Source organism: Oncorhynchus masou, chromosome 30, assembly GCF_036934945.1.
Source record: "Oncorhynchus masou masou isolate Uvic2021 chromosome 30, UVic_Omas_1.1, whole genome shotgun sequence".
In the NCBI taxonomy this organism is placed as follows: Eukaryota; Metazoa; Chordata; class Actinopteri; order Salmoniformes; family Salmonidae; genus Oncorhynchus; species Oncorhynchus masou.
The window spans coordinates 33,397,110-33,415,324 of NC_088241.1; the positions used below are offsets into that span (position 1 = coordinate 33,397,110).

Sequence of the window (18,215 nt, forward strand, 5' to 3'; positions counted from 1 at the left end):
ATAATCCAAAAAAGGTTGTCGCGTGGTAGCCTTTAGCCTAGCATATTTACTTCACACGAAGTCGGCATTAATTCAAAGCACACGCATAATTGACACCGACGGGCTGCACATGCGACCAGAATGCAGTTAATAAACCCTATTGGAAACCCCTGCAGTATAGCCTATAAAATAATGTGCGCCTCTTTGAGCTGTCACTGTGAGTCTTTAGACGGTCGGTCACACATCCTGCCCTAAAGGCTAGGTTATTTTCCTACCTAGTATCAATCCCAAAGAAACCCCAAATCCTGACTCCTGTTTCGCATTAACATTTTTAACTTTATTCTGTAATCCATAGGTTGCAATGCATTATCAAAGCATGTCTCTCGCCTGTGCATGCCAAAATACCGCCTCTATAACATTTCCCCCACTTTCCTGCGCTGTAGGCCTACTTGGTTCCCATGTGAGAGCATCGGTAGAGAATGTGTGATCAACAAATGGAATGAGAGTAGATAGGGATATTTTTTTTAAAGAGTCTGTTCTTGTTAAGATACCGTTAACTTTTTTTCTCCTTTTTCTTTCTCCCAACTGTACTATTGACAGTGTTATTTGTTTATTCCATGTGTAACTCTGTGTTGTTGTATGTGTCGAATTGCTATGCTTTATCTTGGCCAGGTTGCAGTTGTAAATGAGAACTTGTTCTCAACTAACCTACCTGGTTTAAATAAAGTTTAAATATAGATATATATTTTTAAATAATACTATTTCCATTCTCTTCTGCCAGTTATTCATGAGCTGATCTGCTATCTGTATAATCATCAGCTATATAGATTTGGCCAAATATAGGAGATCGTTGAAGGAGGTTATCTAGGAAGCTTAGCAACTTTGGTCGTTTAACTGCCGTGACAAAGTTTGTCTGATTCGACAACACTATACTCGGGGTGCATCCTGAGCGCGTTCTGTGTCGAGATAGCATACTGCCGAACTAGACTGAATTGAAGAACGTGAAAACACTCTGAATTTATGGACGCCCTGTTTCGCAAATTCACACCGTCATTGGCGATCAAGATAGTTACTCTATCATGACTAAATATCAGTTTTACTTGCTCTGAAATCTTTACATTGTGGCGCAGCCAAGCCGACAAGGTGGTGCAGTACCCCTCTTATTTGGAGAGAACTCTGGAATAGTGACCATATCTTGGTTTTAAATAATTTAAATGGAGACTTCTGATTTTTGCTAAATTTCCCAGGATTCACAAGATAAATATGAATTATTACTGGTATTGAAACTTGGTGGATTTTTGTGGAAAATATTGATCCCGAGTGTAGATGTATATGGCTGTGTTGGGACATATATGGTTATGTCTGCGTACAGTTGTTTACGGTGTCATGACAATGTCAAAACGGATGGACTGTATATCACACAGAGAAACATGATCATTTAACTGGAATGTTCCACCCTGTGAAAACTCTACTTCTTCCTGGAGAATTCCATCTGATTTAAAGTGTTGTCATGGACTTAAACACTGTCTGTTGGTCTGCCTGGTCTGCCTGCCTGGTTTCTCTAACACGGTCGGTATGTCTGTCTGTTTAATTTCAGTACAAAGATTGAGAAGGAAAAGAGGGAGCATGCCAAGCAGCATGGGATGATTCGCACGGAGATAACAGGCGCGGAGATCGCTGAGGAGATGGAGAAGGAACGCCGTCTCTTCCAACTCCAGATGTGTGAGGTCAGTAGTGGACACTGGGCACAGACTAATGGGCACAGATTAGGCACAAACTGGGCACTGAATGAGATGTACAGTATGTAGTTTTCTGTAAACCAATGCTTGTGAGTGAGCTGTATCCCTCTAGAGCAGTGGTATTCAGAGTTGGGGTCGCAACCCCACTAAAATTGCAGTGGGGCCACCAAATATATATATATATATATTGTACAGTGGGGCAAAAAAGTATTTAGTCAGCCACCAATTGTGCATGTTCTCCCACTTAAAAAGATGATAGAGGCCTGCAATTTTCATCATAGGTACACTTCAACCATGACAGACAAAATGAGGAGAAAAAAATCCATAAAATCACATTGTAGGATTTTTAATGAATTTATTTGCAAATTATGGTGGAAAATAAGTATTTGGTCAATAACAAAAGTTTATCTCAATACTTTGTTTATACACCCTTTGTTGGCAATGACAGAGGTCAAACGTTTTCTGTAAGTCTTCACAAGGTTTTCACACACTGTTGCTAGTATTTTGGCCCATTCCTCCATGCAGATTTCCTCTAGAGCAGTGATGTTTTGGGGCTGTTGCTGGGCAACATGGACTTTCAACTCCCTCCAAAGATGTTCTATGGGGTTGAGATCTGGAGACTGACTAGGCCACTCCAGGACCTTAAGATGCTTCTTACGAAGCCACTCCTTCGTTGCCCGGGTGGTGTGTTTGGGATCATTGTCATGCTGAAAGACCCAGCCACGTTTCATCTTCAATGCCCTTGCTAATGGAAAGAGGTTTTCACTCAAAATCTCACGATACATGGCCCCATTCATTCTTTCCTTTACACGGATCACTCGTCCTTAATAATATATTATTAATTTGTATTTATTTTTTAAACACTATATATAGTTGAAGTCGGAATTTTACATAGACCTTAGCCAAATACATTTAAACTCAGTTTTTCACACTTCCTGACATTTAATCCAAGTAAAAATTCTCTGTCTTAAGTCAGTTAGGATCACCACTTTATTCTAAGAATGTGAAATGTCAGAATAATAGTAGAGAGAATGATTTATTTCAGCTTTTATTTATTTCATCATATTCCCAGTGGGTCAGACGTTTACATACACTCAATTAGTATTTGGTAGCATTGCCTTTAAATTGTTTAACTTGGGTCAAACGTTTTGGGTAGCCTTCCACAAGCTTCCCACAATAAGTTGGGTGAATTTTGGCCCATTCCTCCTGACAGAGCTGGTGTAACTGAGTAAGGTTTGTAGGCCTCCTTGCTTGCACACGCCTTTTCAGGTCTGCCCACAAATGTTCTATAGGATTGAGGTCAAGGCTTTGTGATGTCCACTCCAATACCTTGACTTTGTTGTCTTTAAGCCATTTTCCCACTACTTTGGGAGTATGCTTGGGGTCATTGTCCATTTGGGAGACCCATTTTGCAACCAAGTTTTAATTTCCTGACCAATGTCTTGGAGATGTTGCTTCAATATATCTACATAATTTTCCTTCTCATGATGCCATCTATTTTGTGAAGTGCACCAGTCCTTTTTGAGGCAAAGCACCCCCACAACATGATGCTGCCACCCCTGTGCTTCACGGTTGGGATGGTGTTCTTCGGCTTGCAAGCATCCCCCTTTTTCCTCAAAACATAACGATGGTCATTATGGCCAAACAGTTCTATTTTTGTTTCACCAGACCAGAGGGCATTTCTCCAAAAAGGTATGATCTTTGTTGTGTTGATATGGGCCTCGATTTACTGTGGATATAGATACTTTTGTACCTGTTTCCTCCAGCATCTTCACAAGGTCCTTTGCTGTTGTTCTGGAATTGTTTTGCACTTTTTGCACCAAAGTACGTTCATCTCTAGGAGACAGAACACGTCTCCTTCCTGAGTAGTATTACGGCTGCGTGGTCCCATGGTGTTTATACTTGCGTACTCTTGTTTGTGCAGATGAACATGATACCTTCACGTGCTTGGAAATTGCTCCCAAGGATGAACCAGACTTCATCCTTGGGAGACTGATTTCTTTTGATTTTCCCATGATGTCAAGCAAAGAGGCACTGGGTTTGAAGGTAGGCCTTGAAATACATCCACAGGTACACATCCAATTGATTCAAATTATGTCAATTAGCCTATCTGAAGCTTCTAAAGCCATGACAACATTTTCAGAAATTTTCCAAGCTGTTTAAAGGCACAGTCAACATAGTGTATGTAAATGTCTCACCCACTGGAATTGTGATACAGTGATTTATAAGTGAAATTACCTGTCTGTAAACAATTGTTGGAAAAATGACTTGTGTCATGCACAAAGTAGATGTCCTTAACCGACTTCCGAAAACTATTGTTTGTGAATAAGACATTTGTGGAGTGGTTGAAAAATGAGTTTTAATGACTCCAACCTAAGTGTATGTAAACTTCTGACTTCAACTGTATATACTGTATATATATATTAAAAAAAGAGAAACAAAAATTAAGAGTTCAGATTATTTTATGGGACAATGTACAAATGTTTTTGAGAAAGATAATTTGTAGAAGAAAAGAAAATGGAGTAAATGCATTTATTTGATCTTTTAATTTTGACAAGAGCAATGAAAATGTAATTTATTGGGTTATTTGTTGTGAAAATTTAAACGGACCGATTTTAAGGTTGTGTCATTAGAAATTGAATACCACTACTCTCGAGTAAAATACCAAATTGTAAGAGCGATGCGCTCAGCTGTGCCATCGAGCTACCTCCCGGTGGGCGTAAACGCATACTCCACTCTCTCTCTTTATCTGCAGATTATTTGCTCACATTGCATAACGGTACTGATAATTGATATATTAATTAACTTAGTGCTTCACAATGGGATTCTAATTGGCACCGTTACGGAGGCGCTCCACCCATGCACCTCTATTTCTGTGTGCAGCGAGAGGGGGTGGTTTGCCTCTCTTGGATTTTTAGGGTGATTTCTTACACGTGGGTTGTTGTTGATATTGCTTCCAGTGTTGTGCTAGAGAGGCCCAGTTTTTCCTGGACGAGTTATAGGGTAAGGAAAACTCCTGACCCTATAAACTTGACTGATAGCAGTGCTAGTATTGTGTGAATTGGTATGGTTACCCCCCCCCCCCCTCTCCACATTACTCAGTCACCAGATTAGAGGATGCTTTCAGGGTGAATTCCAAATGGCACTCTATTCCCTATATAGTGCACTACTTTGAACCATGGCCCGTAGGGTTCTACATACGGAATAGGGTGCCATTTGGGACATAGACTCACTCTCCTATCCCACGCTGCTCTGCTGCTGCTGCTGCTAGTGTGGAGAGGGCCAGGCGATGCTCATCACAGCAGGCTGTATTACTGATCTGAGACCAGCCATTGATACAGTAGCATCCATCCATCGCCTCTCATTCCCACAAAGCCCCCAAACACATGCACCATCAGGCATTCACAACACACACTAAACCCACACCAGACCAATTTGGTTAATCTCTGAGCCGCACACTCTCAGGCATACAAAAGCAATGTGTGTGTGACTGTGTGTGTGTTTTGTTTCAGGGGAGCACGCAAACGTGCACACAGACACACACACACACACACACACACACACACACACACACACACACACACACACACACACACACACACACACACACACACACACACACACACACACACACACACACACACACACACACACACACACAAAGATGACTGCATTGTAAGCAATGGTGCAGCGAAGCTTTGGGAGCACAGGGACAGGGGGGGCTCAGAAGGGCATTCTGGTCTACATAGTGTCCCTTCACGACCTGTTCTAGGTTGTCACGCCATGGGATAAACGTAAGATTAAGATGTTGTATTCATTTGTTCGCCGGGCATGAATTTGTTGGTGGGAATTTGTTCTCTATCTTTAGACGGCCTCGTTTGGGATGCTAGTCAGTGAAACACACTTTCTCCGGAGGCCCGAGTGGTTTTCTAAAAACCAAATGGAAAAACACAATTCTAGTTATCCATTTCAAACACAGTTTACTGTAAAACCAGGCAAGGGACATCTTTCTCTCATGATATTCTATGTTGGCATTCCTTCCAGTGACGTTTAGATGTTTACCACTTTGTTTCCAGCTCCCACAGACTCCATGCTGTGCTGGCAGTGTAGATCAAAGGATCATCCTCCAGCATTTGGGAATTCTGATAGGATTATCCTTCAAAGTGTTCAGAAGACATATTTCAATATTTCACACCAACACATATTTTCTATGGTGGTTTAATGCAAGGGTGGACCATTTTGCGCTCAGTTTCCATTTATGTGGGTGGGTGCAGGCTTTTGCTTCAGCCAAGCCATGAAGATTTACTGGTTCGTAAATGATAGCCTTCCGTTCAAATAAATGATAGCCTTCAATTAAGACCTCCAGTGATTATCCACCCCTGGTTTAATGTATCACCATGTATAAGCAGTGAAATACTCCAAAATCATGTAACGGAGCATTCTATTTGATGTCAGTTTTCACAAACCGCCTCTTGTGTTTTCTCTGCAGTATCTGATCAAAGTCAATGAGATCAAGACCAAGAAGGGAGTGGACCTTCTCCAGAACCTAATCAAGTATTACCACGCACAGTGCAAGTAAGTACATTTATTTTTTTGAAACCCTTTTCTAGGCAATTCAATTGAGAACAAATTCTTATTTACAATGATGGCCTACCGGGGAACAGTGGGTTAACTGCCTTGTTCGAGTGCAGAATGACAGATTTTTTACCTCGTCAGCTCGGGGATTCAATCCAGCAACCTTTTGGTTACTAGTCCAACGCTCTAACCTCTAGGTTACCTGCCGCCCCGCACAGTACCACAGTATATTCCTCCTTTACCATAGTGTGAGACCCTCTCCCAACTAGTGAGATGTGTCTACTTAGATGTGACTAATTGGTGGAAAACACTTAATGTATCGAACATTCACAGGAAAATATGAATCTTTTTCGGAGGGAATTATGTACTCTCACAACTAGATTTTCAAGTCTGGCCGCGATTGCTCTTTCTCTCTCTCTCTCTCTCTCTCTCTCTCTCTCTCCCTTCTCTTTATCCTCTCAACCCCCCCTTCCCTCCATCCCTCTGTCTCGGGTGGGGTGATGGTGCTGCATGATTCACAGGTCTTGGATAGGGAGGGTTGCGGAGTCATATTTAGCTCTCATAAATATGCATGTGCCTTCATGCCGATGCGTTGTGACAGCCGTGGGGGTTTGTGGGTAAATAACGGCAGTCCCCTGGCTGCGTCACCGACGAGCCTGACAGCCTCAGTGTTGCTAGGTGGTTATGTCACAACAAAACAATGCAGTTTTCTTGTTATCTACTCAACACAAACCTATGGCTGTCCTACTGTTTCTGACGCTGACAGCGAAAAATCACTATGTAGAGGCATGCCTTATAGAACAATGGAAAAACAAAGGTCGAGAAAACTGTAAGTTACAGTAGGATGAGGATGGACTGAGGGAGGATTGATGGATGCCTAGAGCGAGGGAGATGGAGAGATGGGGAGAGAGAGGTTGTTAGTGGAGCTGAGAGGATGCAGAGTTGCATTCTGGTGTGTGCCACTGACACTGGCAGATCCATAATGGATGACAGGAGGTGCTTAGCATTCAGCTCTGGACACGGCTATAGTCAGCCAGAGAGAGACAGGAGAGAAAAAGAGAGAAGGAAAGAGAGAGATAAATCTCTTTGCCAAAAGCCAGAGAGCCAAGCAGTGTTATACACTGCATCAGTATCATTCTCATTCACCCCTCCACTCCTTATGACCTTCCTAATGCCTATATACACATTCTATGACACTTGACATTTCTAAATGATGTAAACGATGCTACGCCCCACCGAATGACTGTGAAAATGTCAGTGTAATTCTAATATCCGCCCTGTATTCTCTTTGCAGTTTCTTCCAAGATGGCTTGAAGACAGCGGATAAGCTGAAGCAGTACATTGAGAAGCTGGCTGCTGACCTCTACAATGTAAATACCCACCCACAGACTTCTCTCCATCTGATGGCTGCTACTCTACAGACTATTGTTATCCAGACTCATTGTGCGTGTTAATCTCACCCTGTGTATCTCCTTCTCAGATAAAGCAGACCCAGGATGAGGAGAAGAAACATCTGACTGCTCTCAGAGATCTGATCAAGTCCTCACTTCAGCTGGACCAGAAGGAGGTAGGCAGGAACCAGGCCAAACAGGGCCAAACAGGGCTAAACAGGGCCAATTGGGCCCAAGCGGGCTATAGTTGGCAAACATATAAATTGCATTCCAATTCTCTACCCTTCTGCTGTGCACTCGTACACTACCCCTCGTGGATTTAGATGGAATGGACTGGTGTTAATTTAAGAATATAATGGAAACTCCCTCCAGCCATGCGTTCACAAAATCTTTGCCTGGTAGAGAATCAGACTGTACAGTCTTCACCCGTAACCCGTAACCTTTGACCCTATGGTGGGTGCACCTACTTGCTAGCTTCGTGTAGCACAGAGAGCATCAAGTGCTGTACCATGCTGGTAGCCAGTGTGGTGCCTCACTGGCTGATTGGTGGGGAACCAGTCACTGTCTTAACTAACCTACCCTAATCTCTTTCTGAGCACTCACTGGTCACAACTGCCTTATACACAACAACAACAATGTGGTCTTCCCCTCAGTCTTATACCCAAATTGAGATTTGCTTAGTGTATGCTAGCTGCTCACTGTGTTTTGAATGACGATACTGTGTAATAGTGTGCAGAGCCTAGCTGAGATGGACTGGGCTGCCGTGTCGACACAACTGCAAGTCTCTGCTAGTGGTCTAGTCCCAAATGGTACCGTATTCCCTACATAGTGCCCTACTGAACAGGGCCCATACACTCAGAAAAAAGGGTTCCAGAAGGATTCTTCGGCTGCCCCCATAGGATAATCCTTTTTTGTTCCAGTCAGAACCCTTTTTGGTTCCAGTTAGAACACTTTTTCGTTCCACGTAGAACCCTCTGTGGAAAGGGTTCTACATGAAACCCAAAAGGGTTCTACCTGGGTTCTTCAAAGGATTCTGCAATGGAGAGCCAAAGCACCCTTTTAGGTGCTAGACCCTTGTTTTCCAAGAGTGTATGGGCCCTGTTCAGTAGTGCACTATGTAGGGAACTGGGTGACATTTGGGACGGAACTGACGCGTCATACTAAAAATCCTGTGGTTTATAACACCCACATACTGTCACTCACTCACTACCCCTCTACTTGTAGATATTGTACTGAACTAACACCTACACTCTATGCATGCATGCAGGCACTGTCTCACGCCTACTTCTCAGCTGCTTCTTTCACACTCTCTCCCTCTATCTCCCCCTCTGCTCGCTGCTTGTCTGGACTCAAGTCTAGAAGAGTAAGTGTGCACGATTGGCATGCTTCTTTTGGACTTGCCTGCGTTTGACTTCAGAGACATTTTGAAGAGCAGGCACTCCACTGTGTTTTTCATTTAATTGTGTGTTTAGAACATGGCTTGCGTCCCAAGTGGCACCCTATTCTCCGTGCAGTCCACTTCTATGGACCCGAGCCCCGGTGAAAAGCAGTGGACTAAATAGAGAATAGGCTGCCATTTGGGACGGACGCCATGGTCCTTTGAACATCAAACATGAACCGATAAATAATAACGACCCTGGCCTGCACTCTCCGTAAGAGGCATATTTGGTTGGTTGTGTGTGGTGATTTGCTGAGTTTTCTGTGTCTGAACACTGTATGTGTTGCCGCAGGACTCCCAGAGTAAGCAGGGTGGCTATAGCATGCACCAGCTGCAGGGCAACAAAGAGTTTGGCTGTGAGAAGAAAGGCTACCTGATGAAGAAGAGTGATGGGTAGGTCACACACACATACACACACACTGAACAGTACTGAACATGCGTTTATATTAATACACTCAGATATGCAAAGCCCTTTTCTGATCTTTTGTTGTGCCTTGGTGTTGCTGTCTTCCTCCAGGCTGAGGAAGGTGTGGCAGAGGAGGAAGTGTTCAGTGAAGGGTGGCATGCTCACCATCTCTCATGCCACGGTGAGAGGCAAACATACCACACACACAAGCGTGCATACACATACACACACACACCTGTGGAGGCTAGATCAGAGGCAACATCCGGTATGAAAGAAGCTGTGTAGAGCACTATCAATCTGGCAGTTGGCAGAGGGGAATCGACATGGGTTGGTTGCCAGGGCAACCCCTCAGCAAACCCCCCCCACCCTCTCCCATTGCTGTGGTGACTCATCTCTGAGTTTGCTGCTGGCTCTTCTCTTCCCTGGGCCTGTGGATACTGTGGAGTACAGCAGCACTGGATCAGATATTCACTATCTGTTGCTGAGAGCTAATACAATAAGCAATGTTGAGATAGATAGACAGAGACACACGGTGCACATGCAACAGAGAGAGTGCACACAGACACAACTAGCATGTCCCAAATGTTGTATAATTCCACTCTAGATTGCGGTGGATCCCCTAAATATCATAATACTATCATCTCATTTACTGGATATATAGACACCATCCTTTCAAGGAAATTATCTGTAGCATAGTACGAGCCTGCCTATCTGCACCTCCAGAAAAAAGAAAACGCACAGAGAATCCATGTACTTATCTTCAGTTCTTTGTCTGATGGCATGTTGCAGCTCCACTCTGTGTTTATTTCCCATCAGCCCCTGTGGCAGGCCAGGCAGCTGAACTCTGGGTGACCCTGCCTGCGAGGCGCGGTGCCAGCCAGGCAGCCTCACCTCAGGGCTCATTTGGTATTTGTTATTTGGTATTTTATTAGGATCCCCATTAGCTGGTGCGATAGCAGCAGCTACTCTTCCTGTGGTTCACACAAAACATGGAACATGACATACAGAATGATACAGAACATTAATAGACAAGAACAACTCAAGGACAACACTACATAAATGTAAAACGTCACACATATCCAACATATCAATACACACAATATCTAGGTCAAATAGGAGGGAGGGAATGTGCGGTGAGGAGTTGCTTTATTTATTTTCTTGGATTTGTTCTGGATTTGGAGACTGTGAAAAGACCCCCCCGCCCGCCCGCCCGCACAGTTACAATGCAGTGCCCAGTCTACACACGTGCTAGCTGGGCACAGTGATATTATCATATTATGACAGTGGGTACTGTACTGTAGCCAACCCAAAGTGGTGCTGCCTGGACCACAGCCAGTACTGAGGGAATACCTGTGATCCTCCCTAGGCTAGCTATACTGTTGTGTCTAGTGTTTAGGGCCTGTGTCCCAAATGGCACCCTATTCTCTATGTAGTTCACTACTTTTGGACTATTGGGCTTTGGTCTAAAGTAGTACACTACATAGGGAATAGATTGCCATTTGGGACACATATAGTGCCTCTGGGTCACTGAGTACAAGTTATCATTGTATCATATTTGGTAATTTATTAGTGGCACAATTACAGTATTCTGTGTGACTGTTTCTATTTTCAGAGACATACAGTAAATGCGGAGAAATGTAGTCAATCAATTACTATGGCCTCAGTGATTCTAATGATGTTGTAGAACTGATTGATTCAAGGCTGTGTTTCAAAGCAACAAAAAAAAGGTCATTTGAATCAACATCCTGAGATAAAACGTTAGAAGAGATTTAAAAACAATACTGTATATATACAGTGCATTCAGATGGTATTCAGACCCCTTGACATTTTGTTGTTGTTGTTATTCTAAAATGGATTAAGTAGATTTTTTCCCCAATACCCCATAATGACAAAGCAAAAACAGTTTATTTTTTATTTTTGCAAATGTACACAACTGTTCAAAAGTTTGGGGTCACTTAGAAATGTCCTTGTTTTTGAAAGAAAAGTACAATTTTTGTCCATTTAAAATAACATCAAATTGATCAGAAATACAGTGTAGGCATTGTTAATGTTGTAAATGACTATTGCAGATGAAAACGGCAGATTTTTAGGGATATCTACATAGGCGTACAGAGGCCCATTATCAGCAACCATCACTCCTGTGTTCCAATGGCACGTTGTGTGATCTAATCCAAGTTTATAATTTTAAAGGGCTAATTGATCATTAGAAGACCCTTTTGCAATTGTGTTAGCACAGCTGAAAACTGTTGTTGTGATTAAAGAAGCAATAAAACAGGCTTTTAGACTAGTTGAGTATCTGGAGCATCAGCGTTTGTGGGTTCGATTACAGGCTCAAAATGTCCAGAAACAAATAACTGTCTTCTGAAACTCGTCAGTCTATTCTTGTTCTGAGAAATGAAGGCTATTTCATGCGTGATATTGTCAAGGAACTGAAGATCTCTTACAACGCTGTGTACTACCCTCTTCACAAAACAGCTCTGCCAGGTTGGAAGGGGTGCGTTGCTGCACAGCTATTTTCAGGTTTCTCCAGAGATGTTCTATCGGCTTCAAGTCCGGGCTCTGGCTGGGCCACCCAAGGACATTCAGAGACTTGTCCCGGAAAAACTCCTGCGTTGTCTTGGCTGTGGGCTTAGGGTCATTATCCTGTTGGAAGGTGAACCTTTGCACTAGTCTGAGGTCTTGAGCGCTCTGGAGCAGGTTTTCATCAAGTATCTCTCTGTACTTTGCTCCGTTCATCTTTACCTTCGATCCTGACTAGTCTCCCAGTACCTGGCGCTGAAAAATATCCCCACAGCATGATGCTGCCACCACCATGCTTCACCAAGGGATGGTGCCAGGTTTCCTCCACACGTGACGCTTGGCATTCAGGCCAAAGAGTTCAGTTTTGTTTTCACCAGAGCAGGGAATCTTGTTTCTCATGGTCTAACAGTCCTTTATGTCCCTTTAGGCAAACTTCAAGCAGGCTGTCATGTGCTTTTTCGGGGAGGGGGGGGGGGGGGCTTCCGTCTAGCCACTCTACCATAAAGGACTGATTGGGGGAGTGCTGCAGAGATGGTTGTCCGAACTCCACAGAGGAACTCTGTCAGCGTGACCATCGTTTTCTTGGTCACCTTCCTGACCAAGGACGGTGACCCCGATTGCTCAGTTTGGCCGGGCTGCCAGCTCTAGGAAGATTCTTGGTGGTGATGGAGGCCACTGTGTTCTTGGAGACCTTCAATGCAGCAAAAAAATATTTTGGTACCCTTCCCTAGATCTGTGCCTCAGCACAGTCCTGTCTCGGAGCTCTAGGGACAATTCCTTCGACCTAATGGCTTGGTTTTTGCTCTGACATGCACTGTCAACTGTGGGACCTTATATAGACAGGTGTGTGCCTTGCCAAATCATATCCAATCATTTGAATTTACCACATGTGGACTCCAATAAAGTTGTAGAAACATCTCAAGGATGATCAGTAGAGAAAGGATGCACCTGAGCTCAATTTAGAGTATCATAGCAAAGGGTCTGAAGATATCTGTTTTTAATTTTGTATAAATTTGCAAAAAATTCTCAAAACCTGTTTTTACTTCGTCATTATGGGGTATTGTGTGTAGGTTGCTGAGAATATATATATATATTTTTTTTTTAATCAATTTTAGAATAAGGCTGTAACGTAACAAAATGTTGAAAAAGTATAGGGGTCCGAATACTTCCCGAATGCACGTTATATGGTTTCTTTATTCAGCCGAGACAAAAAGAAGTACCAACAATGCCAAACATTAAAATATTAATTGACCTATTACTTTACCACCCACCCTATCCAGAGTCAGGTAGGCTTGTAGTGTTAGTTTCATAGGACCAATACTGGTCGATGTACAGACTCATTTTCATAATTTCCATCAAGTAGCTAAATCGTCTGTGTGTTTGTGCAGTCCAACAGGCAGCCTGTGAAACTCAACCTGCTCACCTGCCAGGTCAAGCCCTGCGCTGAGGACAGGAAGTGCTTTGATCTAATTTCCCGTAAGTACCCCTCTTACCATAACCCTTATGCCAGTACAGCAGTTACTGTGGGTGATGCATGGGCTGGGTGGCCTGTGAGAGAAGGGGCCTTTTAAATGACCTCTTATGGACATTCAGAAAGAGTCGAAGATACCATTTTGTGTCATCCCGACTGGCTGTTGAATGGCGTCTTGACATTGAAAGGAAAACCTGAAACACGCTGTGCTTGTGAATTACCCAACATGCGCCTCACAACAGGGCTATATTACAGGACATGATTACACAGTGTCTGCTAGGTCCGAGATCTCATTCCCCTCTAATCTCTCTGCCCTCAGACAACCGGACATATCACTTCCAGGCTGAGGATGAACCGGAGTTTGTCATGTAAGTGTATCAACACAGTCGATCACATTATACACATTGTTTTACTGTAGTATCCAACTCGAAAGGCAGGTACAAAGTGATACACTGAAGCCATGAACGTGGCCTTGATAATGTAGCTATGAGCTTGAATGATCAGTGAGATTTAACAAAGACAGACAGTGTCTTTCATGCCCCATTGACAGGGTATTTGTATTACTTAGAGAGAGAGAAAGGACTGCTAGGTGCTAGCAGCAGTAGGGGTTTCTAGCTCTCTGGACCTGTGGTTGTCACTTGTTCAGGTGCACACACATTATTTATTTCTCACACACACACAAACACACACCCTTAAAGACACGCGTACATCCACGCATCTTCATACTCATTTCTTGCTATTTCTCGCATGCTCGCTCACACGCACGCACACACGCACGCACGCACGCACGCACACACACACACACAAACAGTAACATACTTTAATTAATTAACACAATGCTTGTCTCCGAGCCGACACACACACTCACACATTTTAGATACTTTATTTGAATCCACAAATCCACAAATTACATTCAAGTAGGAAGGAGCTGTGCTGTACTGAACAGCGGGTGGGTTGGCAACAGTAGCAGTCACTTCCTGGCTGATTCATAATGAGCGCACTCAGACAGACGGCTGCGAGGAGTCTGTGCTGTTGAAGGACTTCCTAGGTTAACTAGAGTGTGTGTGTGTGTGTGTGTGTGTGTGTGTGTGTGTGTGTGTGTGTGTGTCGTGTGCGTATGTGTGCATGTGCTTGTGTGGAGGGTGTTCAGATGTGTTGGTTGATACAGTAGGCACATTTAGATCATATCTAGGGTGGATGCAAAACAATAAGAACATAACATACTCTTTCCATGACAGACTGACCAGGTGAATCCAGGTGAAAGCTATGATCCCTTACTGATGTTACCTGTTAAATCCACTGCAATCAGTGTAGATGAAAGGGAGGAGAGACAGGTTAAAGAAGGATTTTTTTTAGCCTTGAGACTATTGAGACATGGATTGTGTATGTGGGCCATTTAGAGGGTCAAAGGGCAAGACAAAGATTGAAGTGTCTTTGAACGGGGGTATGGTAGTGGGTGTCAGTCGCACCGGTTTGAGTGTGTCTTGAACTGCAACGCTGCTGGGTTTTACACACTGTATCAAGAATGGTCCACCACCCAAAGGACATCCAGCCAACTACTGTGGGAAGCATTGGAGTCAACATTTTTATTTTATTTTACCAGGCAAGTCAGTTAAGAACAAATTCTTATTTTCAATGACGGCCAAGGAACAGTGGGTTAACTGCCTGTTCAGGGGCAGAACGACAGATTTGTACCTTGTCAGCTCGGGGATTCGAACTTGCAACCTTTCGGTTACTAGTCCAATGCTCTAACCACTAGGCTACCCTGCCGCCCCGAAGCATTGGTGTCAACATGGAAGCATTGGTGTCAACATGGAAGCATTGGAGTCAACATGGAAGCATTGGAGTCAACATGGAAGCATTGGTGTCAACATGGAAGCATTGGAGTCAACATGGAAGCATTGGAGTCAACATGGAAGCATTGGTGTCAACATGGGCCAGCATCCCTGTGGAACACTTTCAACACCTTGTAGAGTCCATGCCCTGATGAATTGGGGCTGGTCTGAGAGCAAAAGGGGGTACAACTCAATATTGGAAAGGTGTCCTTAATGTTTTGTACCCTCAGTGTAAACATCAAGGGCTCAAGATAATACAGTATACATATTAATACATACAGTATAGAATATACTGTCAGATGGAGTTGGGAGTTGACCCATCCCCTTGTCTAAAAACCTCTACCTAAGAGGCTTATGCACACAGAAATCCCCAAAATGAACTCTTCTATATACTATTCCCATACATTTTTAAAACCCCCTTGCCCTGTAATAACTCGTTACTCTGTTTGTGCATCTGTCTCTGTGTATGCGTTGTGTGTGTGTGTAGCTGGATCTCGGTGCTATCCAACAGTAAGGAGGAGGCTCTGAACATGGCATTCCGTGGAGGAGAGGACGGAGGAGGAGGAGGAGGAGGAGGAGAGGATGGCCTCGAGGACCTGACCAAAGCCATCATAGATGACGTGCTGCGAATCCCTGGCAACGAAGTTTGCTGTGACTGTGGAGCTGCAGGTACATATACAGTACAATGTTTATGTGTGAGTGTGTGCGTTTGACCGCCACCTCTATGGATTTCCAAGGGCCTTATATTCTATATCCTCCCCTATGTACCACTACTTTGTGCATACTCACCATTCACCTTGTGATAGGAGAAGACAACAACACCTTTGCTTCAGCATTTTATCTCGCCCTTGAACTCACACACCCCAATGGGTACTTCATCATCTTCAAGGTTGTCCCTCCGAAATCCCTGCTCAGCCCAACATCGATCCACTGTTCTGCACTGTCATGGCTGCTCCCTATCTCGCTCAGTAGGTGACACCTGAGATATGCTATGCAGCCAGCCTGATGTCTTTAACCAAGCAAGCAGAAAGGCAGCAGCATCAGGGGCCTCTGTATTCTTGATATAACAATGGGGTTGGCCCTTTCTGGCCCCTGTTTCTCCAACTTGATCCTCCCCTGCTGTAAAACAGACTCTCCAGAGCAGAGACACCCTGGCCTTTTGACTACCCCAATACACACACACACACACACACACACACACACACACACACACACACACACACACACACACACACACACACACACACACACACACACACACACACACACACACACACACACACACACACACACACACACACACACCGCCTCAGTTAATCACCCTATCCACCTTTGTCAGCATAAACACACAGAGCCCCTGAGGGAGTTAGCAGGCGGCTAGCGACAAATAAACCTGTGTTTCTTGCAACATCAACATCATTACATCACCGTGTTACATAATTCACACACATCCCCCTCTCTGGAGTGAGTTCATTGCGCCAGTCTGGTCATCATAAGCATACCCGTTGTTTTAAGCATGCTAACAGGCTGCATCCCAAAGTCACGGCATCACAGTGGGAGATGGGGAGCCACATTTGAACTGCTCTCTGATGCTTTCTACTTCATTCTGATGCCTTGCTAAGCTGCTCTCATCCTCCCAGTCGACCAAGCTGCTCCTTTGTAACTATGCGACACTGGCATACTGTGCAGAGTGACCCCTGGCTATGACAGGGTCCTAAAACGAGTCCTCCAGCTAGTGTACTGCAGGCTCATATATGGTGCTCCTTTGACCCCGTCCTGTCTAAAATAAAACTCTCTAGCGGAGTATTAGTGGCAACTGTTTTGCAGCTCTAGAGCTGTCACCCCACCCTGTGCATCCTGTCATACATGTGCTTTATGGGTGTTTCGTCGCCTCTGAAAGCCTTCCACCTGTCCATCCGCCACAAACCTGTCAAATTCAGACAGGCTAGCAAGCTTAGCAGCTAACAGCTAACAGCACTCAGCCATCTGTAAAGATAGTTTGTTTACGTCTGAGTAGCTGTGTGTGGCTCTCAGGCTTGATCTCAGGCTGGGTTTAAGCCACCTTAAGTTGCATCACTCAGGCTTGGCTGTGGTGTCAGTCACTGTAGCGGTTTACAGTGAAGAGCTCAAAGCTTCTCTAGCCCTCCACCACATGGCTCTGCTGTCAGCTGTCTCTGCATGTTCAGGCATTCTGCTTGACACAGAATGATGCAATGTATTCTGGTTGCTGGGCTCTGGTAGTCCAGTCAGTATGGCTGGTGCTCCTGAGGTTGCCGAGGCCCTCTAGTGGTGTGTACTGTGTGTTGCCTCTGCTCACATTGATGGTGATGTTGGACTTTAGTGCAAACCGTAGCAAAACGTTTTGCAACAGAAAACGAAAACATGTATTTCTTATTGGACCAGTTCAGGTTGTCATTCCCTGTTTCAGTCCATTTTCTTTCATTTGAAGCCTAATGAATACGACCCTGAAATAACACGTCAGCTTAGTACTGATAATAGTCAACCCCCTTCAGCATTATCATTCTGGATTTCAAATATATACTGTATGTTCATGGTAGTACAAAAACAGATCTGGATTTCTGTTTTTGCAACCAAAACGTCTGTACCTTAAACTGTGAATTCTAGCCCGATTTTGTATTTTTTTTTTAGCCAAGACAGCTATCCACAGGCCTGTTTGCAACAAACTTATGTTGTCATGTTCTCTGTGCCCTTAGATCCAAAATGGCTGTCCACTAACCTAGGCATCTTGACCTGCATCGAGTGCTCTGGTATCCACCGGGAGATGGGAGTGCACATCTCACGCATCCAATCCATGGAGCTAGATAAGCTAGGCACCTCTGAACTCTTGGTGAGTAAATCAA

At 44.1% G+C, this 18,215-nt stretch overlaps 1 protein-coding gene across 4 annotated transcripts in view; it reads left to right on the top strand.

Annotated features, from left to right (window-relative positions):
* Nucleotides 1-18,215, top strand: part of LOC135522554 (arf-GAP with SH3 domain, ANK repeat and PH domain-containing protein 1-like) — a 76,586-nt gene that overhangs the window by 41,624 nt on the left and 16,747 nt on the right. For all 4 annotated transcript variants that reach the window (XM_064948932.1, XM_064948930.1, XM_064948929.1 and 1 more), the window contains 10 exons: nucleotides 1,577-1,706; nucleotides 6,208-6,293; nucleotides 7,588-7,663; nucleotides 7,774-7,860; nucleotides 9,415-9,515; nucleotides 9,640-9,709; nucleotides 13,437-13,524; nucleotides 13,839-13,887; nucleotides 15,842-16,023; nucleotides 18,069-18,202. In XM_064948932.1, coding sequence (XP_064805004.1) covers nucleotides 1,577-1,706; nucleotides 6,208-6,293; nucleotides 7,588-7,663; nucleotides 7,774-7,860; nucleotides 9,415-9,515; nucleotides 9,640-9,709; nucleotides 13,437-13,524; nucleotides 13,839-13,887; nucleotides 15,842-16,023; nucleotides 18,069-18,202 — 1,003 coding nt within the window. The remainder of the gene's footprint in view (nucleotides 1-1,576; nucleotides 1,707-6,207; nucleotides 6,294-7,587; nucleotides 7,664-7,773; nucleotides 7,861-9,414; nucleotides 9,516-9,639; nucleotides 9,710-13,436; nucleotides 13,525-13,838; nucleotides 13,888-15,841; nucleotides 16,024-18,068; nucleotides 18,203-18,215) is intronic.